This window comes from Haplochromis burtoni, unplaced genomic scaffold (genome assembly GCF_018398535.1).
Source record: "Haplochromis burtoni strain Fernald_Lab_line unplaced genomic scaffold, NCSU_Asbu1 Contig_15, whole genome shotgun sequence".
Taxonomy (NCBI): Eukaryota; Metazoa; Chordata; class Actinopteri; order Cichliformes; family Cichlidae; genus Haplochromis; species Haplochromis burtoni.
This window is the reverse complement of record NW_024582376.1, coordinates 1,225,372-1,250,541: the sequence shown is the minus strand read 5'-3', so window position 1 is coordinate 1,250,541 and position 25,170 is coordinate 1,225,372. Positions and strand designations below refer to the sequence as shown.

Below are 25,170 nucleotides of genomic sequence, written 5' to 3'. Positions count from 1 at the left end.
GTTGAACAAATACAGCTCTGAAAACTCTTCCCACCTCAGAGTTTTCACAGTTGTGAAGGGTAGGAGTAGTTATGTCTAAGTTATTTTGCTCAGCTAAAATTCCTAATTGTGCTATAAACATTCATTGACTGCAGAAATAAATAAATAAAATGGCATCCTAGTCTGTTTGCCAACTGTGGTTCCTGACTTCTTTTCACAAATTAGGAAGAAAAAAAACGTAAAAGTCATGGGATCATTTCTAGTCAATATTTCAATCATTCAAAATCTCCAGTATGTGTTAACTAATTATAAATAGTAGCATTACCCAGAGAGATACAGATGTGATGAGGTCCTTCCCCTGCGCTTCAGCTTTGGCAGCTCTGACTCAGACTCTGGCAGTAACAGGCTGCGCCCAGACTCTTCTTTAGCCGCGGCACTCACTAACCTGGTGGCATTTTGCGCTTCAAGTACCTCGACATTGCCTGCTCCTCGGTTTAATTGTGTTTTTGTGTTTTTTTCAGAGAGCACCGTCAGCTCAGTAGCCTTTATTTTGGTCTGCAGAAGAGCTGCTTCAGGTTCAGATAAAGTGACCTCTTTAGCAGGAACCTCCTGAGCCTTCGAGGTCTCTCTGTGAAAGCGTCTTTGTGTTGTTTTCCTTACAAAGTGGGGCCTCTCAGGTGTCCAGTGCCTCTCCAAATGAACAGCTTTAGCTGCCACACTCCTGGCCTTTTCTGACATCGTTTCATCAACGCCGCGATCGGATTCACCGATACTGATGAATGCTGAAAGCGTTGCATATTCAAGGTCAGCGGCCTGCGGTGTAGCCTTTCCAGCTACAAGACAGTCAGAGCTGCAATTGCCATTTTCTGGTTTTGCGCCAGCAGTGTCCTCGTCTCTGAAATGATCTCTTTCTGTGACTGCACCCTGTGTTTTATACATTTTCTGACTATGATCAATTTCACCTGGTCCAGTTGTTGTTTCAGTCGTCTTGGTTGACCGAGCACAGCCGATAGTCCTACAGCTGCTTTTATTAATAATGTCTGTGGGCGAGATCCTTGTAGTTGGTGCAGAATCTGCCATAAATCCAGATATCAATTGACTTATTGAAGTCTTTTCATGCGAGGTCTGCCTGTCAGGCTGCTCTGTTTTGTCCTGCGTATATGCTGCAGAAATTTTCTCAAGTAGAGATTGTTTGGCTTCAAAAGCACTCTTTGTAGTCAGAGCTGTTTTGATGTCTTTAATTAATGAATATTCCATTTTTCTATGCATGGTAGATGTTGGACCATGCAAACCTTCAGCTCTGTGGGATGTCTGCAGCAAGTCTCTTTGGATGTTCTTCTCTGGGTCATTAATATTATGTGTTATTGCAAATACAGCAGGAGCAGCATGCTGACTCTGTTCAATAGTCCGTACAGAAATTTTATCCTCAGGCAGCTCGGCACTGTGTGTTTCTGTTGTGTGTTGTCTTTTCACAGCAGGGGTGGGTTTGCCAGTAGTAGGAGTTATGGGACGCCCTATCAATGACAAAGACTCAGTATGACGATTCGAGTGCTCTATGTGCTCAGCAGCAGCGCGAGATGAGTTTTCCACAACTGGCACACTCTCACTAGCCATCAGCAGTGATTCGTGATCTTCTTTGGACACAGTAACACCACCTATGGTAGGAGTTGGAGCCAGGGACACGGAATCATCAGTTACTGCTGTTATCATTTGAAAGGAAGAAGTAATTAGCTGGTCGTCAGTCTGGTGTGTGGATTTACTGAGGATAATGATATCATTTCTAAAAGTAATATGTGCAGCAGGGAGAGCACTGTTGCTCACTGAATTGTTTTGCTTTCCGGGTGTTTTTTCTGCATGATGCTTCACATCAGAAACAGATATTTTAGTCACATCATCATGCTGGATTTTAGGCATTTCAGGCCAACCTTCTGACTCAACATCTGGAGAGGTGCCAGATGGGGCATGTGTGCTAAAGGCAGGTGTTCCAAAATCATACACAAAATTGTCGTCCATAGCCTGCTCAGTCCTGGGCCCAGCATGAACCGCAAGCATGACAGACTTGATGGGAACTGTCACTGTGCTGTTTGCTTCATTTTCGCCATTTACACTGATCAGGTCATTCTCATGAATCATTTTCATTGCTGGTTTATCAGCCTGCATTATAGACAAAGAGTTAAGTTCATCTATGTTATCTTTATTGCTGCCGGTCATTGGTGTAATAAAAGGTAAACTGTTCTTTTCAAGTCTCATCTCTGATATTTGCTCTGTGACCAGCTCTAAATGTTTCACTTTCAAGGTCACCATTGTTCGTGCATTATCGTTCTCCTTGATTTGATTTGTCTCATCAGCAGTCCCTAACAAAGACTTGAGACGGTCACTTTCACCATTCGCATGTTGAGTGTTGGAATTGGCCCTAAGTAAGTTTAGTAAGACAGGGCTAACCGCTGATCCGGTTAGACCTGTCAGCCTATAGGTGCCAGGTAAAATGTCACCTCCAAACAGGCTGAGATTTAGCAGCGGTGACATGTTGGTATGGGGAAATTGATCGTTTTCCGCTTTAGGACTCGATGATGCCGTTAGGGTATGCACAGATCTCTGTTCGTTACCATCAACAGAGGTATGCAGAGCATCTGGATGGGCTGTCTGCTCTGACAGTTTAAATGAGCATGGCTGGCCTGAAGTCATGTCAAAAGAGGGGGAGGAGGAGGACTCGCTGATCTGAGGGACAGGCTGCGCTTGGCGAGGCTGCAACTGGCCTATGGAGATGTGGGCCTCGGATGACAAGGCTGTGGCCGTGGGTGGCCTAGTAGATGAGTGATTATACATCTTCTGGTGTGGACCGGGATTCACTGATGCTATAATGTATTCTGCTTGCTCGCTCTCATTTGCGGTATGTAAAATTGAATTGGCCTTTGAAACTGAAGCACTAAATTTATGCGTCTGATCTGGGATGTCGTAAATAATTGATATATTGGGAGTAGAACTATTTACTGTAAAGTGGGGCTCAGCTCTCGGGAATCCAGCTGCGGTTGTCAATCGATGGGTGGTGAGTGACAACATATTGCTGATAGTCTTTAGTAAAGGATGAGTGAATTTAGCTGCACTGCTGTTTGGGGAAACCGATGGCTTTAATACGTCCCCAAACTTTAAAGTGTGATGTCCAAATGTAGCTTCAACAACTTCGTTCCGGGCACTTTCTTTAGCGAGTGATGACGTAACTTCATGTTTTGGAAAAACGTCCTTGGGGGGAGAGAGATGAGATCTAATCTGTGTGTATGGCTCTTTGGGAAGAGATGTTGTTTTCGATTGGTTTGGGCTCTGACTTGTTGTTCTGTGATTTTTTGTTACTTTATAGGTAAATGATTTATTTGTGATTTCCACAATTGCTGTAGCATTTTCCCCCAGATGAATGCCCTTGTTCTCAGTGGTTCCCAGCTGTTTAATCAAACTGGGGCAGGGAGACAGGTTCTCAACAACGTGTTCTTTATCTCTGTTAAATTCTTTCGAATTAGTAGGGGGTCCAAAGGGAACATTTGTCATGTCCTTTTTCCCAGTTTCCCCAACACATTTATTGTCTTCTTTCCCCTCTGGCGTTTTCTCACTTCTATCCTCTGCTTCTTCCCTTTTTAAAAACTCACTCTGCTTTTCAGCTGCAACTTTTAGGAAATTCTCTTCATATATTTTAGTCACACTGTCTCTTTCAGCTCCTTCTTCATCACTGATTTGCCCTTTGCTTTGATCCAGGTTTTGTCTCAAGGTTACACCCTCCTCTCCATTGGTCATTCCACCTTTTTCCCTACTCATGTTGGCGGTTTGCGCTGCCATTTCTTCCCCTTCCCTGTCTACATTTTGATTTGTCTTAGCTCCGGTATTGATTATTTTTTCTTGTTCTTCTTCTCTGCTCTCTTTAAATTTTTCTCTTTGATAGTTCAAAGTTGTGTCTTTCCTGTTTTTCTCTCCTTCCTGCAACTTTATTATTGCGTTCATCTCCTCATCGTTTTCTGTCTTGTTCCCATTTTCTACAACTGCATACAACACCTGTTCATTTTCATCTCTTGATTTTGCATCATTATCTCTTAGTGACTCTCTGATTAAATCCCCACTATATGTTGAATAAGACTGACGAGTTGATGCTACATTCTTCCCTCCAGCTACATCATAAGTTCCTACCTGGATGAGTTTAGACTGAGTCCCTGAAAATTTACTTATTGTCAGTTTCTCAGAAAGAGATTTGCTTGATAGTGTTGATAGTGTCAACACGGGCATGTCATCACCAAAGTCCTGACTCAACTCTGAGAGAAACAACTTCCTGGGCAAAACTTCTGTTGTTGCGGTGGTTGTAGTTTGTGGTTCTCTTATAACTGGTTTATTCATTGGCCCTGGGGGATCAACAGAAGAATGTTTAACAATGCTGTGTACAGCGTTAAATGTCAGAGGATCTTGTTTATCTGTCAAGTGTGTCTTTGTGGTTGCAGATGCAAGCTTTATGGCAGAATCCTTTGGTAATAATGTCAGTATGGGTCCTTTGGTCTGAAAGCTTGGTTTAGCTGGTGTTTGGAGTCTCAGAAGAGAGATCAAAGAATCCACTCTTCCTGTCTGAAAGTGAGACTCAGGATTTTTGACTGGCAAAGCGGTTGGCCTACTCCCGCTGAAGGGTGTTGCTGCACTGTGAGCTTCAATCGAGCTCATTCTTACTGCTGGATGAGATGCAGTGCTGTGATCACTAGCCTCTGTAAGAACACTTATGTGACTGCTGTGGGGAGCTGAACTAATAACAGGCATATTGCTTACCGGCCCACTGCTGATGTCCAAAGACTGTCTTTGAATGAAACTTTTTAAGTTTGTTGAGACACTGTGGGAAGCTGTTTTGTTATTCTTACTGAAATATATCAGGTCTGACTGCGGGACCCCAGTGCTTACTTTTTTTTCATACAGCTCTTTTTCTCCACTTTCTACTGGTTTCCTTGCAATATAAAAGGATTTTGATGAGTGAGAAAATGTTGTAGATGTTGAGACGGGTCTCTCTTTGACAGAAGCTTCACTAGGATAGGTATGCCTCAATTGCTTCTTGGTGTCTTCTTTTGTTTCTGACGACACCTCAGCAAGAGGTCGTGTGTGAAACGCAACCGCTTCTGGAGCTGATGAAAAATAAATGTTTGGGGAATCATTCAAAACGCTTTGAGTATGACTCTGAGTGTTACTGAAGGAAAAAGAAAGGAAAGTCTGATCGTAAGGTAAACTTCCTCCCTCGCTGAAACTGGAATGCTTGGTGAGGTTTGCATGACTGACGTCTCTGTTTAACATTTCTTCTTGCACTCGAGCTGATTGTTGATATAAACTGGTTAATGAGGCTGTAAGTTTACTGTTGTCAGGGGAGCCATGAGTTGACAGTGCAGCTTTCCCGGTGGAGCTTGGCCTTTGATCTTTCAGGCAGGTCAAACACAAGTTTGTTATTGTGCTTCCTCTCGGTGAATCTTCTGCTGTAGCATTCTGAAAGATGGATTGCACTATGCCCAAGCCATACAGGTCTCTTCTCGGGTTTGTGGTGTCCTTGCCTTGAGACTGTTTGTCACTGCTGTCATTACGTGCTGCATCCAGGTTATCAATTACACGAGAATGAGATGCAGATAGCACTGGAGGTCTCAGGGATCCATCAGCAGATGTGAGCTTAACAGAGTTAGTGTTTCTTTGATTCCTGTAATCAAGAAGAGTGTGAAACCAAGGAGGGGCTTTCACTGCATCTGCAGTCAAATTGCCCTCTGGGTCAGAGGTGTCATTCATCATTAATTCTATTGCAGATTGCGCAGAAGATGATGAGATCTTTTCATAATTAGAGATCAATAGTTTTTCTGATTCAGTGTCAATCCTCATAGCCGACGGCTCTCTCTTTAATATGAGAGAGCTATTCCCATTTCTGGAGACAAAATGCTTTGAGCTTGGTAGGGAAATTAAAGCTGACGCCTTTGTGATTAGACTTTTCTTATAAGGTTTTGTCAGTTTGGTGTCAAGCAAGACCGCCTCTGGAAACTTGGCAGTCAATGCCATTGCGGTATGTTGATGCGTCTTCTCTGTAGGTATTGCTTCTGTGCCATGACCAGTTGTGTTTTGATTTTTCAGAAGCAGATCTTTTGTGACAGTTGTGCCTTTTGTTTGCTCTGTGAAGTAACCTTGGAAATCTTCTTTTTCTGCCCTGACTACAAAGACAAAAGCAAAACATGTCACTCAAATGTCCTCCCTAGAGGCTCTGTTTCTTAAACCTAGCATGAAAAATAGCACAAAAATGAATAAATAAATAAAATAAATGTGTTACTGTTTAGTACTATTGAAGTCTTAAAATCACATTAGTACAAACACCTGGTAGTCAAAATAAGACCGAGTGACCGAGTGAGGTTAAAACGTTTTAAATCAGCATCACTGTTTTAGTTATTGGAGAGGTTGTCTTGCCCTCATATAACTTGTCCTTGCTGGTGATTTTGAGAAGTTTAAAATAGTGTTAGAAAAAGAGCCTTGCTGCTATAGTACATGTATGCATAAGATACAAAATGTCTGAGGTTGATGTTTACACTGATAATTGCAGCACTGATATCAGCCAGTTTACAAACTGAATTAATCTTTGCACATTAATATTGTGAGTTATTACTCTACGGCAAACTGAGGAAACAGCAAAAAAAAAAAAAAAACCTATACCATAACATCATATATTTAAATACAGGATAACACATACAGGTCACACATAGAATGGATGTGAAAGATAAATCAATTAATATTGATTATATTAAAAAATTATCATAAAGCTAAACAAAGTAGTCTTATGAATGTAATACGCCTTAACTTATGAATGTATTCCTCTGATTTAGGTAATTACTTTAAAATTAAAATGTAAGAGTCAGAATATCATTTATGTATCTATCCATCTACCAGGCATGACACACAATTAAATATATATGTGAGGAAAATTCTTTTAATTTATTCAAAGAGCTGCTACTTTATTTTATTATTTTCGGCATCTTTACTCTACTCTGCAGACCACTCTTTGTTGTTTTTATTTTTGGTATTTTCTTCTGATGAACAAATAAATAATCATTTCTGTATTTTTTAAAATTGCTTTAATATTTTTTACATTTTAAGCAGTATATTGTATTTTAAGTATTACAACTTTACAGCTCATATATGTGTACTGTATGCAGTTTATATATAGCTGCAAACTGCAAAAAACAAACATATTCTAAGATAGAAATAATTTATTAAATTGGCCAATTAATTGATTATTCTGCAGTATACAGGGCTCACCATTAAGTTAAGTTACTTTACTGAGAAAATAAACACAGCTGTGAGTACATACCTGGAAGCAGAAAGAGTCCTAGTATAAAACAGTGAAGCATTTTCATTTCTGTTCTGTCTTGTTTGCGATTTATCAGTCCCGCTGATTAAATGCTCTTATTACTGTTTAATCCACCTGAGCAGAAGGTATCAGCTGTTTGCAGTTACTAGCAGATGGTGCCATCCCATGCAGGGAGCTTTTGTCCTCTGAAGTTCATTTATACGTGGATTCGATTTCACAGTAATCCTCCCTCTTTACAGTCACAACTACATGGTCATGGGTTAGAAGATGAACGAATTCAATAAGGAATTTTAAACAATATGTATCAGAAACTCTGACTATAGGGCAACAATACAATTAGTTGTACTGAAAATGCTACATGTTAATGTAAAAAAAAAAAAAAAAAACCCAGAAACTGTATCTAAAGGTCTCAAGAAGTATAAACATGTTAATATTTCACTTTTCTAATCAATTTCCCAATAGAAATACCATCACCATGTTAATGTTGCCTTGTCTGGTCAATATCAATCCTTGAAAATACAACAATACAATACAGCTTATTCAACTGTACAAGAAGCAGATATTTGATGTTATAAAATAATGGCATTCAAATCATATAAACAAGGTATAACTGGGTGCACTTATGTGGTGATTCATACATGAAATACCTCCATGAAAAATAAGCACGGAATATTGTAGCTGTTCAGTGTTTAAATACACTGTTCTAATACACTGAACAGTGTATTTAAACACTGTTCAGTGTTTAAATACAAGAAGAACGGAGGAGACTCAAATCCAAATGAAATACAGCAAATATTTAATGAATCTCTAGTCAGACTTGGTTTTCTGTAATAGCAAATCAATATAATCTTAAATGAAATTTAATAAATAGGAAGACTAATAAACAACCAGGACTGGCACGTCTTCATTTTCATTTACTTTCACTTTTACCCAAAGGTAAGCAAGTATCAACGCCTAACACAGAATACAGGAGAAAACAAGACTGGGGTCAAGGAAGGATATTATAAAATGTGTGGTCAGGGGTTCATGAGATGAGCTTTACACACGAGTGCAGAATCTCAAGGCCGTGTAGTTCTCGAAGTTTGCTCATGTGTCTGGAAAAGAAGAAAAAGTTTTGGGGGATTTTTTGCAAAAGAAAGTAGCAGTAATATATTCAGCTGGTTGGCATTCAATTATAACTACACTCGTGTGAGCTCAGGAACTGAAGACTAACACATCCTCAACACAGTCACACGCAAGTGCTTCAGCCTGGAGGAATATTTTAGTCTTTCTAGGAATAAAGAGACGCGTTGTCGCTGCCGACTCCTATTATAAAGTGTACTATTCCAGTTGTACTTGCATAATCGCAGAGGTTCTGTAGTGGATGATGGCCCACAGCAGCACATCACTGCTTAGCTAAGAACGTGATCACTTTTTATTTATATCCTCATGGATTTATGAGTAGATGGATGTTCATACTCAAATTTCACTCTTCAGTGAGAGTCAGAGAAACAATATTTAACTTAACATGTTCTAGATCCTTAGAAGGGCTTTCTTCTCATTTATTTTACAGGCTGTTAAAAAAACATAAATTTTTCCCAAATATTTATAAAATCCTCAAATAATGCTACTCCAAAAAAGAGCTCGTTAAACTCATTAAATAATTGATAGCTAAATTTTATGACTTCTTTGCAAAAGTAGTGCTTTAAGCTGCTGGTTTAAAGGTCATTCAAAGATGAAAAAAAAAAAAATCCAAAGTAGAAAATAATTTTCAGTGTTATCACAGGCTTCCAAAAAGTTATAAAGTTAAGTCATTTTAGTTATTTTTAAACTGAAGTGTTAAATAGCCATGTTATATTTTTACCGAAATTTTCAGTGAAAACACTACGTAGGCTACTTTTTTGCTTACGTTTAACTTTTGCTGTGCCGCTGGATATAATGCTGTGACACTACTATTACACTATAATGTTGCTGTTGCTGGGTTCTTGTTTCAGTAGATTTGCACTTCAAATTAGGCTGTGCCTCATCATTACAGCAGGAAAAGAAGGATTTATTTACTTACACTGAAATAAATGCTACTGCCTGCAAGCTGCAAGCATCAGTAACGGAGCCATTATTTTTTTCTGTATCATCAAAAATATACTTTTCATGAATTTCTTGAAATATTGTGATATAATATTTAGGCTATATCTCTTACCTCTACTATCAATGCTCAGTGTTGGGAAGGTTCCCCTTAAAACGTATTCACTACAGATTACAGAATACATGCCCCAAAATGTATTTTGTAACGTATTCTGTTACGTTACTCAATGTTACTCTGAAAACTTTGGATTACTTAATATATTATCATGTTTTTTACAACTACATGAATGTACTATTGCTGTGTGATTTATTACTATTACTGAAGGCTATTCACCATACCAATACCAACTAGATTTTTAAATCTTAATATAAATGAGTAACAGTAGGGTGGACATTAGGTAAGGCTGCACTTTTTGCAGCGATCTCGTGTAGAAAACTATTCCGCGGGTATATAAAACAGGTCCGCAGCTCTGAACCATAGTAAAGGGACCTCTGGCTAATGCATCGGGTTCAGTGTCAGGCTCGTAGCCGAAAACTGGCTTTACTTTGTTGTCTGGGTCAACTTTGCCAGCGAGAGACAGAGAGAGGCGTTGAAGGGCTGCTCCAATGGAACTTATTGTTTTGCAGGAAAACACGAACACAGCGTACAGTCGAGTCCTAATCCAGTCTTTAAGTCTGACGTCATTAGCCGTGCCTGGGCCCAAACGCCGCTGTCACACGATCAGTGCGGCATCACTGAGAGTTAAAAACTGTCTAAATCCTTTCATCTGTAATAAAATGATCAGGGTTACTGCTCTACCAGGTGTAACAATTACGCTTAACATCCAGGCATCCATGAAAACCAATTTAACGGGGTTAAAAGTTAGGTCATTTATAAACTATATTGACTAAACTATTACTAATAAACTTTGATATACGTGACTATCAATGAGAGTGAATATGGCCGGTTGACATAAGACCTGCTAGTAAATATATTAAAATGCCACCTAGGAAGCGTGTAATGACCGGGAGCAACATGGCATCAGCTTCAAAGCAATACGTGGTGAGTGACTTGGTTCTATTGTTTACGTGGCTTTTTATCGAGTAGGGTGAGAGGGTACCTGGGTTCACATCGACACAACTTCCCAAGAGCTATTGCTGCATTTTGCTGCACAGCTGTCCTCTTAGCATCTCCTGCAGCGTGCTGCAGCAGCAACAGCACAATATCAGTGCCCAGCAGGTCACTGGCAACTCCCTCCAAATCAAGGCAGTGGGCCAAGCACAGGGCTGCATTTCCTGAGACCATCTTGTCACAGCTGGAGCTCAGCAAACGACGTATTATAGACAATTCTGTGTGAAATAGTAAATGAAAGGCAATTAGGATGTATATTAAATATATTTAAAAACACCTAAAGAATTTTAAAAAAAATCAGTGGTAGTATTTACTGTCCTCATATGTGAATCAACACACACATGCACACACTTTATTTGAATATTAGGTCAGCACTCAAATTTTATTCATGGACTAATGAAGGAGCTTGTTAAAACCAACACGTCAATCATTCCTCACTTTTATCAGAGTTCACCAGCTTCTCCCGTGCCAAGTGACTGGCAGCAGTGCACACTGTCAAAGTCTTAATGGCATACTTAGTGGCAGTCTGCCCGGCTCCCTGGGTAGGCAAGCACAAAAATAACAATGACATTAAAACCAGCAGAAAGAATGTGGATAAACATTAAATATATGGTGAAAGTCAGAGGTCACGTGAAATATGAAGAAAAACTGTCTTTTAGTGGAATTACGGCAAATATGTATATATAGAGAAAATTTGGGTCTCTGGCTTTGTTGCATTTTGTGTTGCTTTGATGATACATGATACAAAACATGAATGAACAAGACAAATAACCAAGCTCACAAATAAGCAACGAATTCAGGCCAAGTAGTTGCATGCGCTACTATGAAATGAATATGTGTTATACAATGACACTTTCAACAAGAAGAAGCAGATAACTATGGTGACATTTGAGCAGTAGATTAGTGTTCACAGTTACCACCTTCAGGAGCCTGCACATGGTTTTGACCATTTCCCTTTGGATAACATGCTGAACGGCTTGTGAGGACTGGGGTAGGACAGTGCTTAGCACACCTGTGGCTCTCTGGAGAACAATGAAGAATTCTGGCATTAGAAAATGAAATAATACAAGACTGAAAAAAGTAGAGGCTTGAAAAACAAAGCAGAGAATTTGGATAGCAGATTATCAAAAAACTGCTATGGGGCAAGGAAAACTAGCAGAAAAAAAACATTTGAGGAAAAAGGGTGTTTTCAGAAAATAATAAAAAATAAGGCTATTACAAACTGGAAACTCATTGCAGGTTAAAATGTCTAAATTGCACTGTATTATCCAGGATTTTGAAAGCACAGTTTAATATTTTGAAGATACAAACTACACAATATGTGGGTGTGCAGTAGACAAAATAGAACAAAAGTGATGAAAAAAATTGTTCCTTCTTTTCTCTTTGTTTGCCGACACAAAGAAGGTTATTCTTAACAACAAATTAGGACCAGACTGGGTTTCAGGCTGCAGTCAGCTTGGTCTAAAGCCACTACTATATCTATATTATTGCTAATATATGTTGTAATATATCTATATCACTAAAGCACTTCTGGATGGATGCAAACTGCATTTCGTTGCCCTGTACCTGTGCATGTGCAATGACGATAAAGTTGAATTCTAATTCTATTCTATTCTACTGGCAATAATGTGAATAATGCATCTTTAAAAACTTTGAAGGGTGTTTTGAAGAAATTTTTACTTAATATTTTACCATAAAGACAACTTTCTCATGCTTTAAAGCAAATGTTAACTGTCGTTTCCAATGTATAATTGGAACATACATGCTCATTACAGATCCTCTCAGCAAAGCTAATCATAAGTAAATATACAAAATAGCAACACAATAATAGTAATAATAAAGGTGGTGCATGACAACATAACACCCGCATGGATGGCTGGACCCAAGGTCTCCCAGCAGAATATTGTCCAAAGTATCACAGTGCTTGCTTTTTTCCCATAGTGCATCCTGGTGCTGGGTGTTCCCAAGGTAAGTGCACCCAGCCATCTACCACGTGATGTAAAAGAAAAAACATGATGCATCAGACCAGGTCACCTTCTTCCACTGCTCCGAGGTCCCGTTCTGATGCTCACAAGCCCAATGTCAGAGCTTTGGCGATGGGCATGAGTCAGCATGGGTCCCTGACTGGTCTGCTGCAACAAAATGTGATGCACTGTGTATTCTGACACCTTTCTATCAGAACCAGCATTAACTTGTTCAGTAACAGTAGCTTGTCTGTTGAGCTGAACCATATGGGCTAGCCTTTGCTCCCACATGCATTATTGAGCCTTAGCCATGCTTGACTCTGTCACTGATCCTTAGTTAGACCTTTTGAACGATATTTTTAGAGATGCTGTGATACAGTCGTCAAGCCACAACTTGGCTTTTGTCAAACTCACTCAAATCCTTACGCTTACCCATTTTTCCAGCTTCTAAAACATCAACCTTGACAATAATAGCTGATATATCCCACTCAATATCCCACTCACTAAAAGGAGCCATGATGAAGAAATAATGAGTGCTGTACACTTCACACGTCCATGGTCATAATGTTATGCCTGATCAATCTATATTCTTTGTTAAGGTTAAAGTCTTCAGAGTGCTGGAGCATAAGCTTTACTCACAGTTATGATTCCCTCGTCGTTATGCCTCAGGAGATCCACACAGGAGTCGCAGAGTGAAACAGAAAGCTCCTTCAAACAGCCACAGATGGAAAAGTAGATAATCCAATTTTCACATTCAATTCACCTTTAAATAGGTGTCACAACAAATAATTGCTCTTTCTGCTTCCTTTCCCATTGGCTTTTATTCTTTTTTTTTATATATATATAGTCTAATCTATCAATTTTATTTTATTACTATTAATGAATTTTGTAGTAAGAATGTTGTTCCTCAAGTTGTCAGGAAAAAAGTCAGCGAACCTGAGAACTTACCTGGACGACAGGGGAGGTGACGGTTGAAAGGTTCATAATCAAGCCAAGTAAAGGGTAGAGGATCTCTCTGTATTCAGATGCAATGCATGTCCTCTGTGTGGAGAGAGAATAAAACCCTCCACTAAATAATAAGCAGACATCTTTTCTGTCTCATTGTGACAACACTATAGAAGACATTTAATTTCTTTGGCATATGACGTCAACACAATGAATAGCAATTTGCACTTTTCTAAAGAAAGAGACAAATGTGTAACCATTACTAACAACAGCAACCAGAAAGGCCTTCCAACAATCAGGATTATGAGCAAGCTTGTGACGAATGACGTCATCTCTAGCCAGACAGCCGAGACCTGATATCAGTGACGGAAGTATATGTTGATTGGACGTGTTGACATTTTTCTGAAAAATACAGGAAACACTTGAGTACTTTTTCCACATGCACACAAATTGCATATAAAATGAACCAGTAATTGCATATATTACCAGTATTGTTGTAACTGGCAGAATGACTGAGTCTGTCAAAACATCTCTCAACTGAATACAAAACCTGCAAGAGAAAAAAAATAATAATAATAATAATAATTATATATATATATATATATATAAATATAGGTCACTCAACATATAATATTAGGTTAACTACTTCATATATATATATATACTATATACATATTATCTTATACACACACATTAAAAACATGTCTGCTACAAATGCAAAACAGGATTTGTCTGAGTATAAATATGGAAAATGACAGAAGGTCTTCTACTGTCACACTGAAGTAGCAAATTGACAATATCCTGTGTGCTGTTTTTACAATGGGAATAAAGTCAAAGGTGAGAGAATGATGTCAGGTTAAGTTATACACAGCCATGCATGACAGAAGAAAGCAAATCAAGAACTTCGAGAAACGAAAACTGTGTATAACCTCAAAGGAGGGGACCTCTTTCCAAGCTGAACAGTTGAGTCCAGTGACTTATCTTCGAACCCTAGAGCCTCACCAATTGTAAATACTCCCCAAATGCACAAAATGTCCAAGTCATACAAGAGATACAGGACAATTCAATTTAGTGGTCAAACAGCACTGACTGTCATGTCTCTGAAGACTGTCACTCATCCACATCAAAGGCAGTAAAAGTCGGATGGATTTGCTGTGAGCTTTGTATCTGCACTGCACAGTCATTTTCCCTTTAATTCAATACTAAAGGTTAAGAATGCTGTATGATATCTATACTGCTTATATGTATACTACACTAAAATAGCATCTTTAAGTTGAAGTCGATCAGAAGCAGAGCAGCCTTGGCTTTAATGAGTGTAGTAATTAAGGCTTGGATAACACATTATTATTTCTCTCTAGACTTCTGCTGATACAGGTAGATCTGTGCTAGGCAAACAGAAGTGTCCTGTAGGCCTTGTTTCTGTTTTATTAGTTTGTAAAGACTGCGTGAAGTGATCATGACTTGAGTATTTTGTTGGGTTAGTAATGAATCATACCGGCTTTCTGTTGCAAAGTTCTGCAGAATGTTGACCGCTGTGTTCTCCTGCTGCTTCTTTGGCTTTGAGACGCACACCATGAGGTTCCTCACTAACCTTTACATTCAGATAAGAGCAAAGGCAGATAAACAAAGAGAGAGGGAGAAGATATTACTAAAGGAAATTAATATTTTGTTCCCACATAATGATGGCATTTAGCCTGAGACCAACAACTGGGATAATAATGCCAGAAATACTTTGACAATAAAAATCGCTCTTTTTACATTTTCTGAAAATCTGCTCAGCCGCAGGTATACGGGTAGCAAAACAAATTGTTTGGGCTGCTCAGAGTTAACAGAGCAATGACAGAACAAAAGTTCTTGAAATATCATTAAAATGATGTCGCACCTGGAGTGACAATAACAAACATATTACCCGAGGCTAGACTAAAGTCCCTCCACTGCAGGGAGGAGGTAAAAGAGCATTACTGTTTCTGTCTATATAATATATAATTCCCTGTCCCTGCAAAGCGATTGACTATGGTGGACAATAACTGAATCTTCACTCCAACTGAGTCATCGCTAGTGGAATCTCCCGACAACATAAAGTAATATCTTACATGTTCAAATCAAGGCTCTCAATGGCCAAATGTCTGCCACGTGGTATCTCTGAGTACACCGACAGCAGTGCCAGACATTCTTTTGCCACTTCATCATGCTCCGATGAAGCCAAATGAACAATGGACTGTGTGGCGACCGGACATGTCATCAACAGCTTCTGGTTTTCATCTGAAAGCAGTGGAAAAACAAAGAAGAATAAAGAGACAGATACACTAGACACAGTGGTCCCATTGTCAGTTCCCAGTAAACAACAACCTAGTTTTAATGAATTTAGCATTGTATTATTAATCCTATGTTGATAATGAAGGTATTTATATTACAGATACACAGTGTGTAAAAATGATCAAGGCTTGCACAAAATGCTAGACATTCCATGTGTCACCCATCTGTAGTTTGGGCGATTAAGCACAAAAAACATGTTCAACAAAATACTGACAAGATGTGCATAAAGACCACAATACCAATTTAGAGGTCAACAGTATTGTTTTCTTATTTTCCTTCTAAATCGGTGACAGTAAAATGATACATGGACAGACACTGAAGTGTACCTCAGTTGTCAACATACCATTTCCACAACAAACTCTCCTCCATATTTTAAAAACAGACACACACAGCTCACGACTCTCTGGATCATTTGTTTTCTCCAACAGGCAACTGCAGAGAAATTATACAAGCAATGTGAGTATGTCAGTAAACATAAAACCCAGTTGCCAAAGACAACATAGCGGATAATTTTATATGAAACAACCCTACTGCAGAACAGTGTTTATTTTTTTTAAAAGGCACTCACAAAAAAAATATTCATTCATTTTTTAGATTCAGCTATATATGTAAAAGTGAAGAGCTTGAAAGACACCTTGAAATAAAAATACTATATTTAGCATAAAATGTAACTTTGAAGCACTCTAGACCTTTTTTCCTGCTTATCTTTAACTCTCAGAAATGACCAAGAGCACCCAAACTCAGAGTGCCCCTTCAATTTGTGATTAGGACAGGCCACAATGGCACTGGCTTTTCCTGCTTCGTGGCTCACATAGGTGTTAGGTGATTTATCTGGCTCACACCAGCAGCCTTACTGAGTATTTCCATCAAGCTCAGACTGCAGTTTCTTTGCACCCTCTGCTTCCTGGACACTGTGTCCCAGCTTGAAAAAGGATATTGCTAACAATGGACTACATTGAAAGCATGTGACAAGTTAATAATAACCTTACTGATCTGAAACGAGGGAGTCATAATTTGTATCTTGTACAAAAACACACCCTCTTTCTGGGACAGAACAGGGGCCATTGCTTATTTCAGCACTCATCTCAATCTCTAGTGTGATCATCTTTTCTTCTCTGGGCTTTCATAGAAACAGCTGAGGAGGGAGAGGGGGCGGTGAATGATCTCTCGAGTTTATGCCATCATTGTCTCTGTATGCCCCTGCCTCTAAGTCCATCTGTCAAAGCTCCACTGAGGGCTGACTGCTACCTCTCCCTCTGGTCTCCTTACCTTCTCACCGTGACATTGCTGGTGATGATACTAAAGCCATTGTTCAGCCTGAAAAGGGTCTGCCCTGTACCTGTTTGAAGAGAACAATATATGGTGTAAGAAGACGAAAAGCAGTGGAACATCATCAGGCAGCTTAGAGATTTTGCAGACGCACCTTTTTCACTGGCTGATTTACAGTCAAGGGCAGGAATGAAAAATACATAAAACATGTTAAGAGACTAAGGCAAAGTAAGAAACAGTTTATTATCTAATACCAAAGAAGACGAAGTAAAGCAGAGCAGTGAAGGAGTACTTTTAGGGGGAAAAGCTTGTAATGTCAGCCCTGCTGAGATCCTTTCAGTCGTAAGTTATGTAAGTTTTGCCCTTTTCTGTTGAATGGCACTGTAAGACAGGCATTATATCATTTGACATGACACTTTTATTCTTCTAATGAAGAAAAAAGTGAAATTTGATAAGAGATGTTTGCCATTTGGCAGACAATACCCAGGGCAACATAACATCCTATGTTACAAACAGTCATACAAGTTAACAAAAAAAGAAAGAAGAAGAAGTAGAGAGAGTTACCATTTCATTTTGATGTGCTTTACCTTCTTATGGTTTGCTGAGTGGTGAACTTTAAACATTATTAGTTTCATCAGCCTTGCCCCTGCAGTCAAAATACCTGAAAATTTACAATGCAGGTAGCAGAACACTCGATGCAGTTCATTACCACGTCATTGCCACATGTTTAAAGTATAAGTAGACAAAAAAACAAACTTCAGATGGAGCCACTGACCTTGGCGAGTTATACTGTTACAGTGCTGCTATTGAATAAAAAAAACTGCCATTTTTGCCTTGTGGCAATAACTAAAAAGAGTTACATTAGTAGCATGGACTTTCAAAGTTATTTGGCAGGTCAAAAACATTCACAAAAATATCACCAGCTCAAATAGGAAGGGTGAATCACCCAGTGAAGTTCAATTACTCCCTGTCCACAGTGGCCCCTTTTCAGACTGCAGAGGACTTGGTAAACATATCGGTTATTTTTCAGCCTGAGTGTATCATTGTCAAACAGGAACATGGGGTGAAATAGTGGTTGGCCGCCCAATTCCCTACTTCACCCAAGAAGAAATCAGGCCCATAAGAGTGTGTTCCTGCCTATCTAAAACCTTGAGAAACAAGCTCTGTGCTACCACCAAGCAAAAGGAATTAGATATGTTTCTTTTCAACAGCTCACTTCTTGCACTGAAATGTATATAAACATGCCATTTTGAGGCCCATGTCCATGGAGAGTGCCCGGGGCCAGGCTGTCACAAATCTAGTGTGTCAATGGAGAAGTTCCAACATTCAGTAGTGACCGACAGGACAGAGTGAAATAATGCTGCTGAGCTTAGTAAATGGACAAGTTCTATCATGGATGCTTTGTTAAATATTGCACTAAAGCTGCTCCACCAGGCACAGTAAAACAAAAAGGAAAAAAAAAACTTCTGTCTGTACTAGATGCTAAAGAAAGTTTCAGAGTGGCAATTCCAGGATTTTTATATAAGGAAATTCTGAAAAGAACCAGTGAAGAAGAAATGAAAGATTTTCACAGAAGTGGCACTGCACAAAAGCCTGAAAATTATTTATTGAATAACAGTTTCACATGTAAAGGTGGATATATCATTTCACTGTTGAGGGACAATAAACAGGAACATTTTTCAGTTTCTAACAAAAGTACTGTTGCTTTATATGTAGAGTTATAAGAAAAATAACGTTTTCACAAGACTCTGCAGACTGGGCAGTCCTGTGAAAAAACAATAATTCAATAGCTTGCATGTTGCTTTCGTTGATTGAGATGAGGTTTTCTCGTGGTAACCCTTCCAGACAGTAAAATTTTTCGAATTTTACTGTCATGAAATTTAACATTTAACATGCTAGTAATGCTCTCGGATGTAGCTATCAAGCTTCTTGCAAGTTACAGGACTGCACAGAGGTCCTGAAAACTTTCTTTTTCGTGACTATATATAGAGGATTTCAGCACTGCTATGATTAATTCTCTTCGATTTTAACTGAGCCAGCATCCTGACAAAATAAATAAACACAAATAACACAAACACAGCAGCAACTGAGGTAGATGTAGTTTTTCAAAGAAAGCAAACCTCTGATCTCTATACCATCAACATCTAAAAGTACAGAACGTTACGAGGCATGTCGAAAAAAATACTTAATTTTTAAACATACTGTAACGGTGTTTTTAATGAAGCAATTCATTGTTTATTTATAGATTCAAGAACAAAACTGCATCACTCTACAAGCAGGATGAAAAAGGAATATACAGTACTTAAAATTAATGAATTCTTTTTTTAATTAACCAATATCTTGATTAGACATGTCTCTGGTAGAAAACACAAAACATAGCTGGAAATTCAATCATTTAAGAAAATATTTGATTTAAAATAAAAGTGAAAATGCATTTGGACACATGCCCTTGGCCAACATGGAATCTGGATTGATATTAATGCACTGATCATTATTAAATAAACTAAGGAACAATGTCTGGCACGTCTTTCATTTTACATTAACGTCTGCGAAGCTGATACTTAATGGACATCAGCCACCATTTACACACTTGCTCCACTGTCACTGGTACCAAAGACTAATGGTGCAGGACTTCATGGATGGTAAGCATTTAACCTACCATGAAGCAATCCTGCAAAACTTAAAAAAGCATTTTTGTAATTAGCACAAGCTTTTAGAGCATATTATTGTAATCTCTTTTTCTGTTTCAAGTCTTCTTATCCAATCTAGCCTGAAATCCGTTTTTTTTTTTTGTTGTTTGTTTGTTTGTTTGTTTGTTTGTTTGTCATAAAACCAACAAATAGGTGCACCGGAGACGCAGTCTACCAAGAAAAAACTGAAAACAGTGATTAAAGGAGAAACACAATTGTTTGAACACTCACAGTCAGTAAGTGCTTGTGACAAAATCTCCAATCCTCCGCAGTAGTAGAGGGCAATCTGACCGGGTTTTGACAGCTTCTCCAACAGCTCCACCACTGTTGTGGCCTTCCTCTTCCCCTTGTCAAACTCTTCCCTTGCCTTTATCTCCTGAGTCTCTTTCTCCTTTCCCAAATCAACCTGGGTCAGGTATTCTGCAAAGGAGAACAAAAGAGAATGGAGAAGCAAGAAGAGAAAGTAAGTTATTCCATAGCAGTAAGTGCAGCTGCCCCTATCTGAGAAGAGTCTCCTGTGGTGCATCTGTCAACCTGGCATGACTACCACACCCACCACCTGCTATTAATATTCACTCAAATAGAAAGAGGTCACTTGCCAATGTATAAGAAATGTATTGGTACATCACATATGACCTAATAGCCCAAATAAGAAAATAGCAAAATCAGTGAAAAACACTGAACTTGATGCATCATATGCATTAAAGTAACAAAGTGCAGGAAGGTTAGGTTCTATCTGGGAATAAAACAAAATACAGCACAGTGCTAGTTCAGATAAACCAGGTCAGGCCACATAATCCCAGGTCACATCAGCTTAGGTCTCAGCTGGTATCATTATATGAATCTGATCATCAAATCTGGTACAGGTCCCACTACTTAAGTTGCTTTAGTTAGCCTAAAGTCAATTTGCCTCAGGAAGTCACACTGCAACCCACCTCCACTCAAGCTCCTCCTTTTCAAACTATTTCTGATCTAACCAACCAGTGTCTAATCTTTTGTCACTGACAGGATAAGACATGAGGATGTCTCACTGCTGCTCTTCCTGCCTCAGTCATTGTGCACATACCATATGCGTTAGGGGCAGGGACTTCCAATAACGTGTGTAAAAGTTGGGCCCCGAGAAAGGACTCATACTGACTCATACAGTTCAAATCACAAGTTTTTAAACCCTTTCTATTCTTTTACATACAACTCTACTCTTTTGGCCTGGTAAGCATTTTGCCATCTTACCATCAGACTGAGAACAAAGAGTCCTGTATGCTAAAAAATACTGCTTAACCCTTTAATTACCTGATTAATATTTCGTGTGGATGGATATTTCATCACTTAAATGTATTTTTTATTTTATTTTTAATCAAGGATGGCACAGCGGGGCCGTTTTAAGTACTGTCACCTCACAGCAGGAAGGTCCTGAATTCAAATCCACAATCCAGCTGATGCCTTTCTGTGTAGAGTTGGCATGTTCTCTCCCTCTGTGTGAATTCTCTCCAGGTAATCTGGCTTCCTCCCACAGACCAAAGGCATGCATGTTACAGTAGGTTAACTGGTGATTCTAAATTGGCCATAGGTGTGAATGTGAGTGTGAATGGTTGTCTGTCTCTATGTGTTAGCCCTGTGATAGACCGAGATAGACTCCCAGCTGCCACAGGGTGCTACCCTGACAAGTGGAAGAAAATGAACGGATGCATTCTTCCTCTAACTGTCATGTTTTTGAGGAGTATGATGGCTTTATATTGTTAGGAAAACATATGACTCTTTTCACAGAATAATTAAGCAAAGTATAAAAAAAAACAAAATATTGTGGATGTTTTTCAAAGAAAAACGTAAATGTGTGCTGTACCCATCTTAAAACAGTTCTGGATGATACATGACCAAAGATGGTGATTTTCATTAATGGACCTTTTCCTAGCGTAGTCCATGGGAAATAGTTCTTTACCTTTCACAATTTTTTCCTTCCCAGGTTGAATTTCTTCTATCTTTTCAAAACAGCCTCTTGCCTAAAAAAGGAAAAATGTTCTGCATCACTTTCTATATAATGTGTTTCAATCATGTACTAAAGACTCCAGAAGATTCTAGACTCAGCAGAGCTGGTATACAGTTTGCAAAAAGCTACGGTGCACTTTAATGTGATTCATACAATAAATCTTGCTTTACTGGTTATCTGTGTTAGATATAATCCTATTTTGGAATAAATAAATTGAAATAATTTGAAATTAGATTTACAGATTATTACTGTGAGTCCACATTATCTTAATCAGAAACATATTTATAATTTCTTGAGAATTCTTATTATCTTTCTACTTCAGGCGTACAACTGTAATGAGAGGTATTCTTACTCACCTCGTTATATTTCTTCAATCCCAGATATGCTTTACCCATGTGTAGATAAGCCTTTATGCACCTCTCATTACACTGGCAGAAATGAAATAATCATGGGATTACTTAATAAACCTCTTCATCTACATAATGGTCGTTTAATGACTCCAGCACACTTGCACAGTAAGAAATAAATATTCAACCTGACTTTCAGACACACTGCACTGGAGAAAATTGCATGAACAGTTTACAGAGCACATCTCCCACCCAAAAATTGTGTCTTTGACATTCTGGAGAAGCATAAAGAAAACATTATTCTGAGGATATTACCAAATTAAACCAGTTTTTCAAACATCCCAGTTTCTTTAGAGAATATTTCTAAACTGCTGGTGAGCTCACTAGACTTCAGTATAACACATGCGGCAGACCTTACCTTTAGGGCCCATTCACAGTCACTGACGGCCTCATTGTACTTTCCCAGTTTAATATAGGCCTACACAGATGTAAACATTAGACAGGACATTTTGAAAGGGAACATAATGATTTTACAATTTCACTGCAGATGGTAACAAAGATTCTAAATTTAAAATCTCTAAAGTTCTGTTTCACAGATGCCTAATGCACTCTGTGTCCACATAAACACACAAAAGCATCTCTGCTCTGTTTCCCCTTGAGAAAAAAGGGAAGTCTGTGTTTTCATTGTAAAGCATAGATTGAAGATATTTACTTGAGCTCTGTTTGTGTACAGCGGCTGCATATCTTTGATTTCAGCCAAACCATCGCTGTAATACTTTACAGCAGTTTCATAGTCTTCTTGAGCATAAGCTTCATTCCCTTTGTCCTTGAACGCTGCAGGGATGGATACAAGCAGTTACATTTAAAAAGGAAACACTGTCAGCTCAGCAGAGCAATGACTATAGAGAAATGCTCATCTACAACAGGTGAACCCTCTGAAGTCTGATTCATCACAGGTGATAACCCTAATCCTGTATTTTGGAGAAATGCAAACTGCAAAGACACACAAACAATAAAAATACATATATTTTGATTGCTTGGAGTTCGAATTAGACCTCTGAGGGTTTGGTAGCTAAGTTTCACAAACCGATAGCCTTTTTCACATTTGCAGCTTTCCGAACTCTCCTTTCTTCTGCATCCATCTCCATAATCTTCATGAAATTCTCTGATCAAAACAGAAATTTAAAAAATAATCTTAAGCATGAGTACTACAAAGGAGGAAATAGTCCAAAAAAATGCCATTTTTAATGAGCACAGTATGAAGAGAGTTTGCACACCATTTAAATAAACAAAATCAAACCAACGCTGTCTGAGAAGCTCTGTTATTTTTAAACTGCAGTCGTTTTAGAAAGTCTTTATTAGTAACTACACAGATCCAGACAGTGTGCAGAGTGTGTGTTTATAATGCAAAGAGGGTTCACACAAAGCTAGATATTCTCTATAAATAAGAGCCAGAGAAATTTAAAATCTGTTTTGCTTTCTCAGCCCGGAGCACAAGATTATTTTTCTTACTCATCATGAATTCAGTGTATGGTGTGTTAATTTCAATATTAGAAGATTCACACACAGAGGTGTGAGTTTTTTTACACATTTGAAGCTTAACTGTTAATGAGTTTTACCCCCGGGCGACTTGAAAAGAAGTGCCGGCTGAAAAGCTGTTTTAAATGGAATATCACATTCAGGGTGCTGGGTTCAGTGGGATGTCATCACAGCGCTTCTCAGTATATAAAAATACTGTACACTAGCCTAGAGATTACTCCTATTTGCATATGTTTAAGCAGTAAAACTGATGATGTAATGCAAGTCCTTGGTGAGCTAAACAGTTAACAAGGCTCCTTGACTAAAGGGCCTCTAGACAAATCAACTGAAAGAACATCACTGATTTCGAGTCATTCATATCCTCTAATGCATGGTAGTTCATGGGAGGAATAAATCACTTATGTTCTTTATTAATTTATCTTTGAAAAATGGATACTAGTTCTTGCTTCTTTGGTTGAAATATTTCATTATTGGGCACAGTATCAGTGTGCTTTCAATCACTGCAACTGACAACCACAGAGACATTTATTTTCATTGTGGCTCACCTGGAGTTTCAGTCTGAGGAGTCTGTAAAAGAAGAAAAAAACAATTTAAAAAACAATAACAGTAGCAAAGAGGTCAAAACCTACTCACTGCTTAATGTACACCGTGTTCTTTTTCTTAAAGAACAAGAGAGAACAAGGTGGATAACACAACAAGAAGCTGTTTGTAGTGTCTGTAGTGTTCCTGCCTGAGGGTCAGAGAGTGGATGAGAGACAGATAAAGATACAAGGAGTTGTAGACTAAGACACATGCTGTTGACTGCATGCATGTATTTACTATGGAAGGAGGGAGTGGCAGTGGGTTTGTGTTGACTGTCATCTTGTTGATTTTGGTTCTGCAGGGCTCTGCCAAGGAAGTGATGTAGCAATCAGCTTTTTCCATTGCTTTTTGTTGGGCTTCAGCATCACAAGACCTTAGGTCCTCCACAAGCTGACCTGAAAAGAATTCAAAGAAATAGAGAGATCTTTTCCAAGAGGCTTTACTTTGGCATTTGAAATAGGGCTAAAAGTAAAGAAATAGCTCAACAATCTACACCTTCAAACCAACAAAGTTCCCAGTAGCACAGAAGTATACACTACATTTGCGTTTTGAGCTCAATATTTATTGAACACAATAGTTTTCTAGCGTTTACAGCTAATTAACTTAGCAAAATGGGTACAAGAGAATAACTTTGTGTTAGCTAATATCGTTAGTAAACTATACTTCTACCATTACTCACTTATTTCATCAACATTCTTCAGAAAACTTTCGATGTCTTCAAGTTTCTCCATTGCGTGTTTGTCCGTTTTAGACAGCTTTTGCTGGATTCTAAGACACGTGGCTCCGTTTTATCTCAGCTAGACGCTGAATGTACTTCTCCCTCAGGTTTCAGCGTTGAGTTACCATAGCAACGTGATGCCTTCAGGCCCGCCCGTAAACTACACAAGTAAGCTATGTCATAAGAATGCCAAGAAGAAGCCGGAACAAACAGCGAAAGTAAATAACTAGGGCTTTTTAACTACACTACTTTTAGCTAACTACTCTGGGTTATAAATGCGGGACAAATTTTAAAGAAAAAAAAAGGGTAATTCTTAACTAAAT

General features: G+C 38.6%; 2 protein-coding genes across 2 annotated transcripts; both read right to left on the bottom strand.

The window, feature by feature from the left end:
• Positions 1 to 300: 300 nt before the first annotated feature.
• On the bottom strand, positions 301 to 7,667 carry LOC121814036. Its single transcript, XM_042218036.1, has 4 exons — positions 7,322 to 7,667; positions 2,422 to 6,173; positions 1,905 to 2,133; positions 301 to 812 (listed from the first exon to the last, which is right to left on the bottom strand). Exons 1-4 carry the CDS (start codon positions 7,365 to 7,367, stop codon positions 301 to 303), a joined length of 4,539 nt encoding a protein of 1,512 aa, XP_042073970.1. The 5' UTR covers positions 7,368 to 7,667.
• A 140-nt stretch (positions 7,668 to 7,807) lies between these two features.
• On the bottom strand, positions 7,808 to 24,996 carry ttc12 (tetratricopeptide repeat domain 12). Its single transcript, XM_005915827.2, has 21 exons — positions 24,809 to 24,996; positions 24,367 to 24,524; positions 24,093 to 24,114; positions 23,096 to 23,173; positions 22,721 to 22,842; positions 22,427 to 22,486; positions 22,018 to 22,089; positions 21,614 to 21,674; positions 19,909 to 20,097; positions 16,988 to 17,057; positions 16,062 to 16,150; positions 15,496 to 15,664; positions 14,898 to 14,993; positions 13,889 to 13,952; positions 13,670 to 13,804; positions 13,406 to 13,498; positions 13,097 to 13,165; positions 11,414 to 11,515; positions 10,932 to 11,031; positions 10,483 to 10,711; positions 7,808 to 8,415 (listed from the first exon to the last, which is right to left on the bottom strand). Exons 1-21 carry the CDS (start codon positions 24,858 to 24,860, stop codon positions 8,346 to 8,348), a joined length of 2,100 nt encoding a protein of 699 aa, XP_005915889.1. The 5' UTR covers positions 24,861 to 24,996; the 3' UTR covers positions 7,808 to 8,345.
• Positions 24,997 to 25,170: the final 174 nt, after the last annotated feature.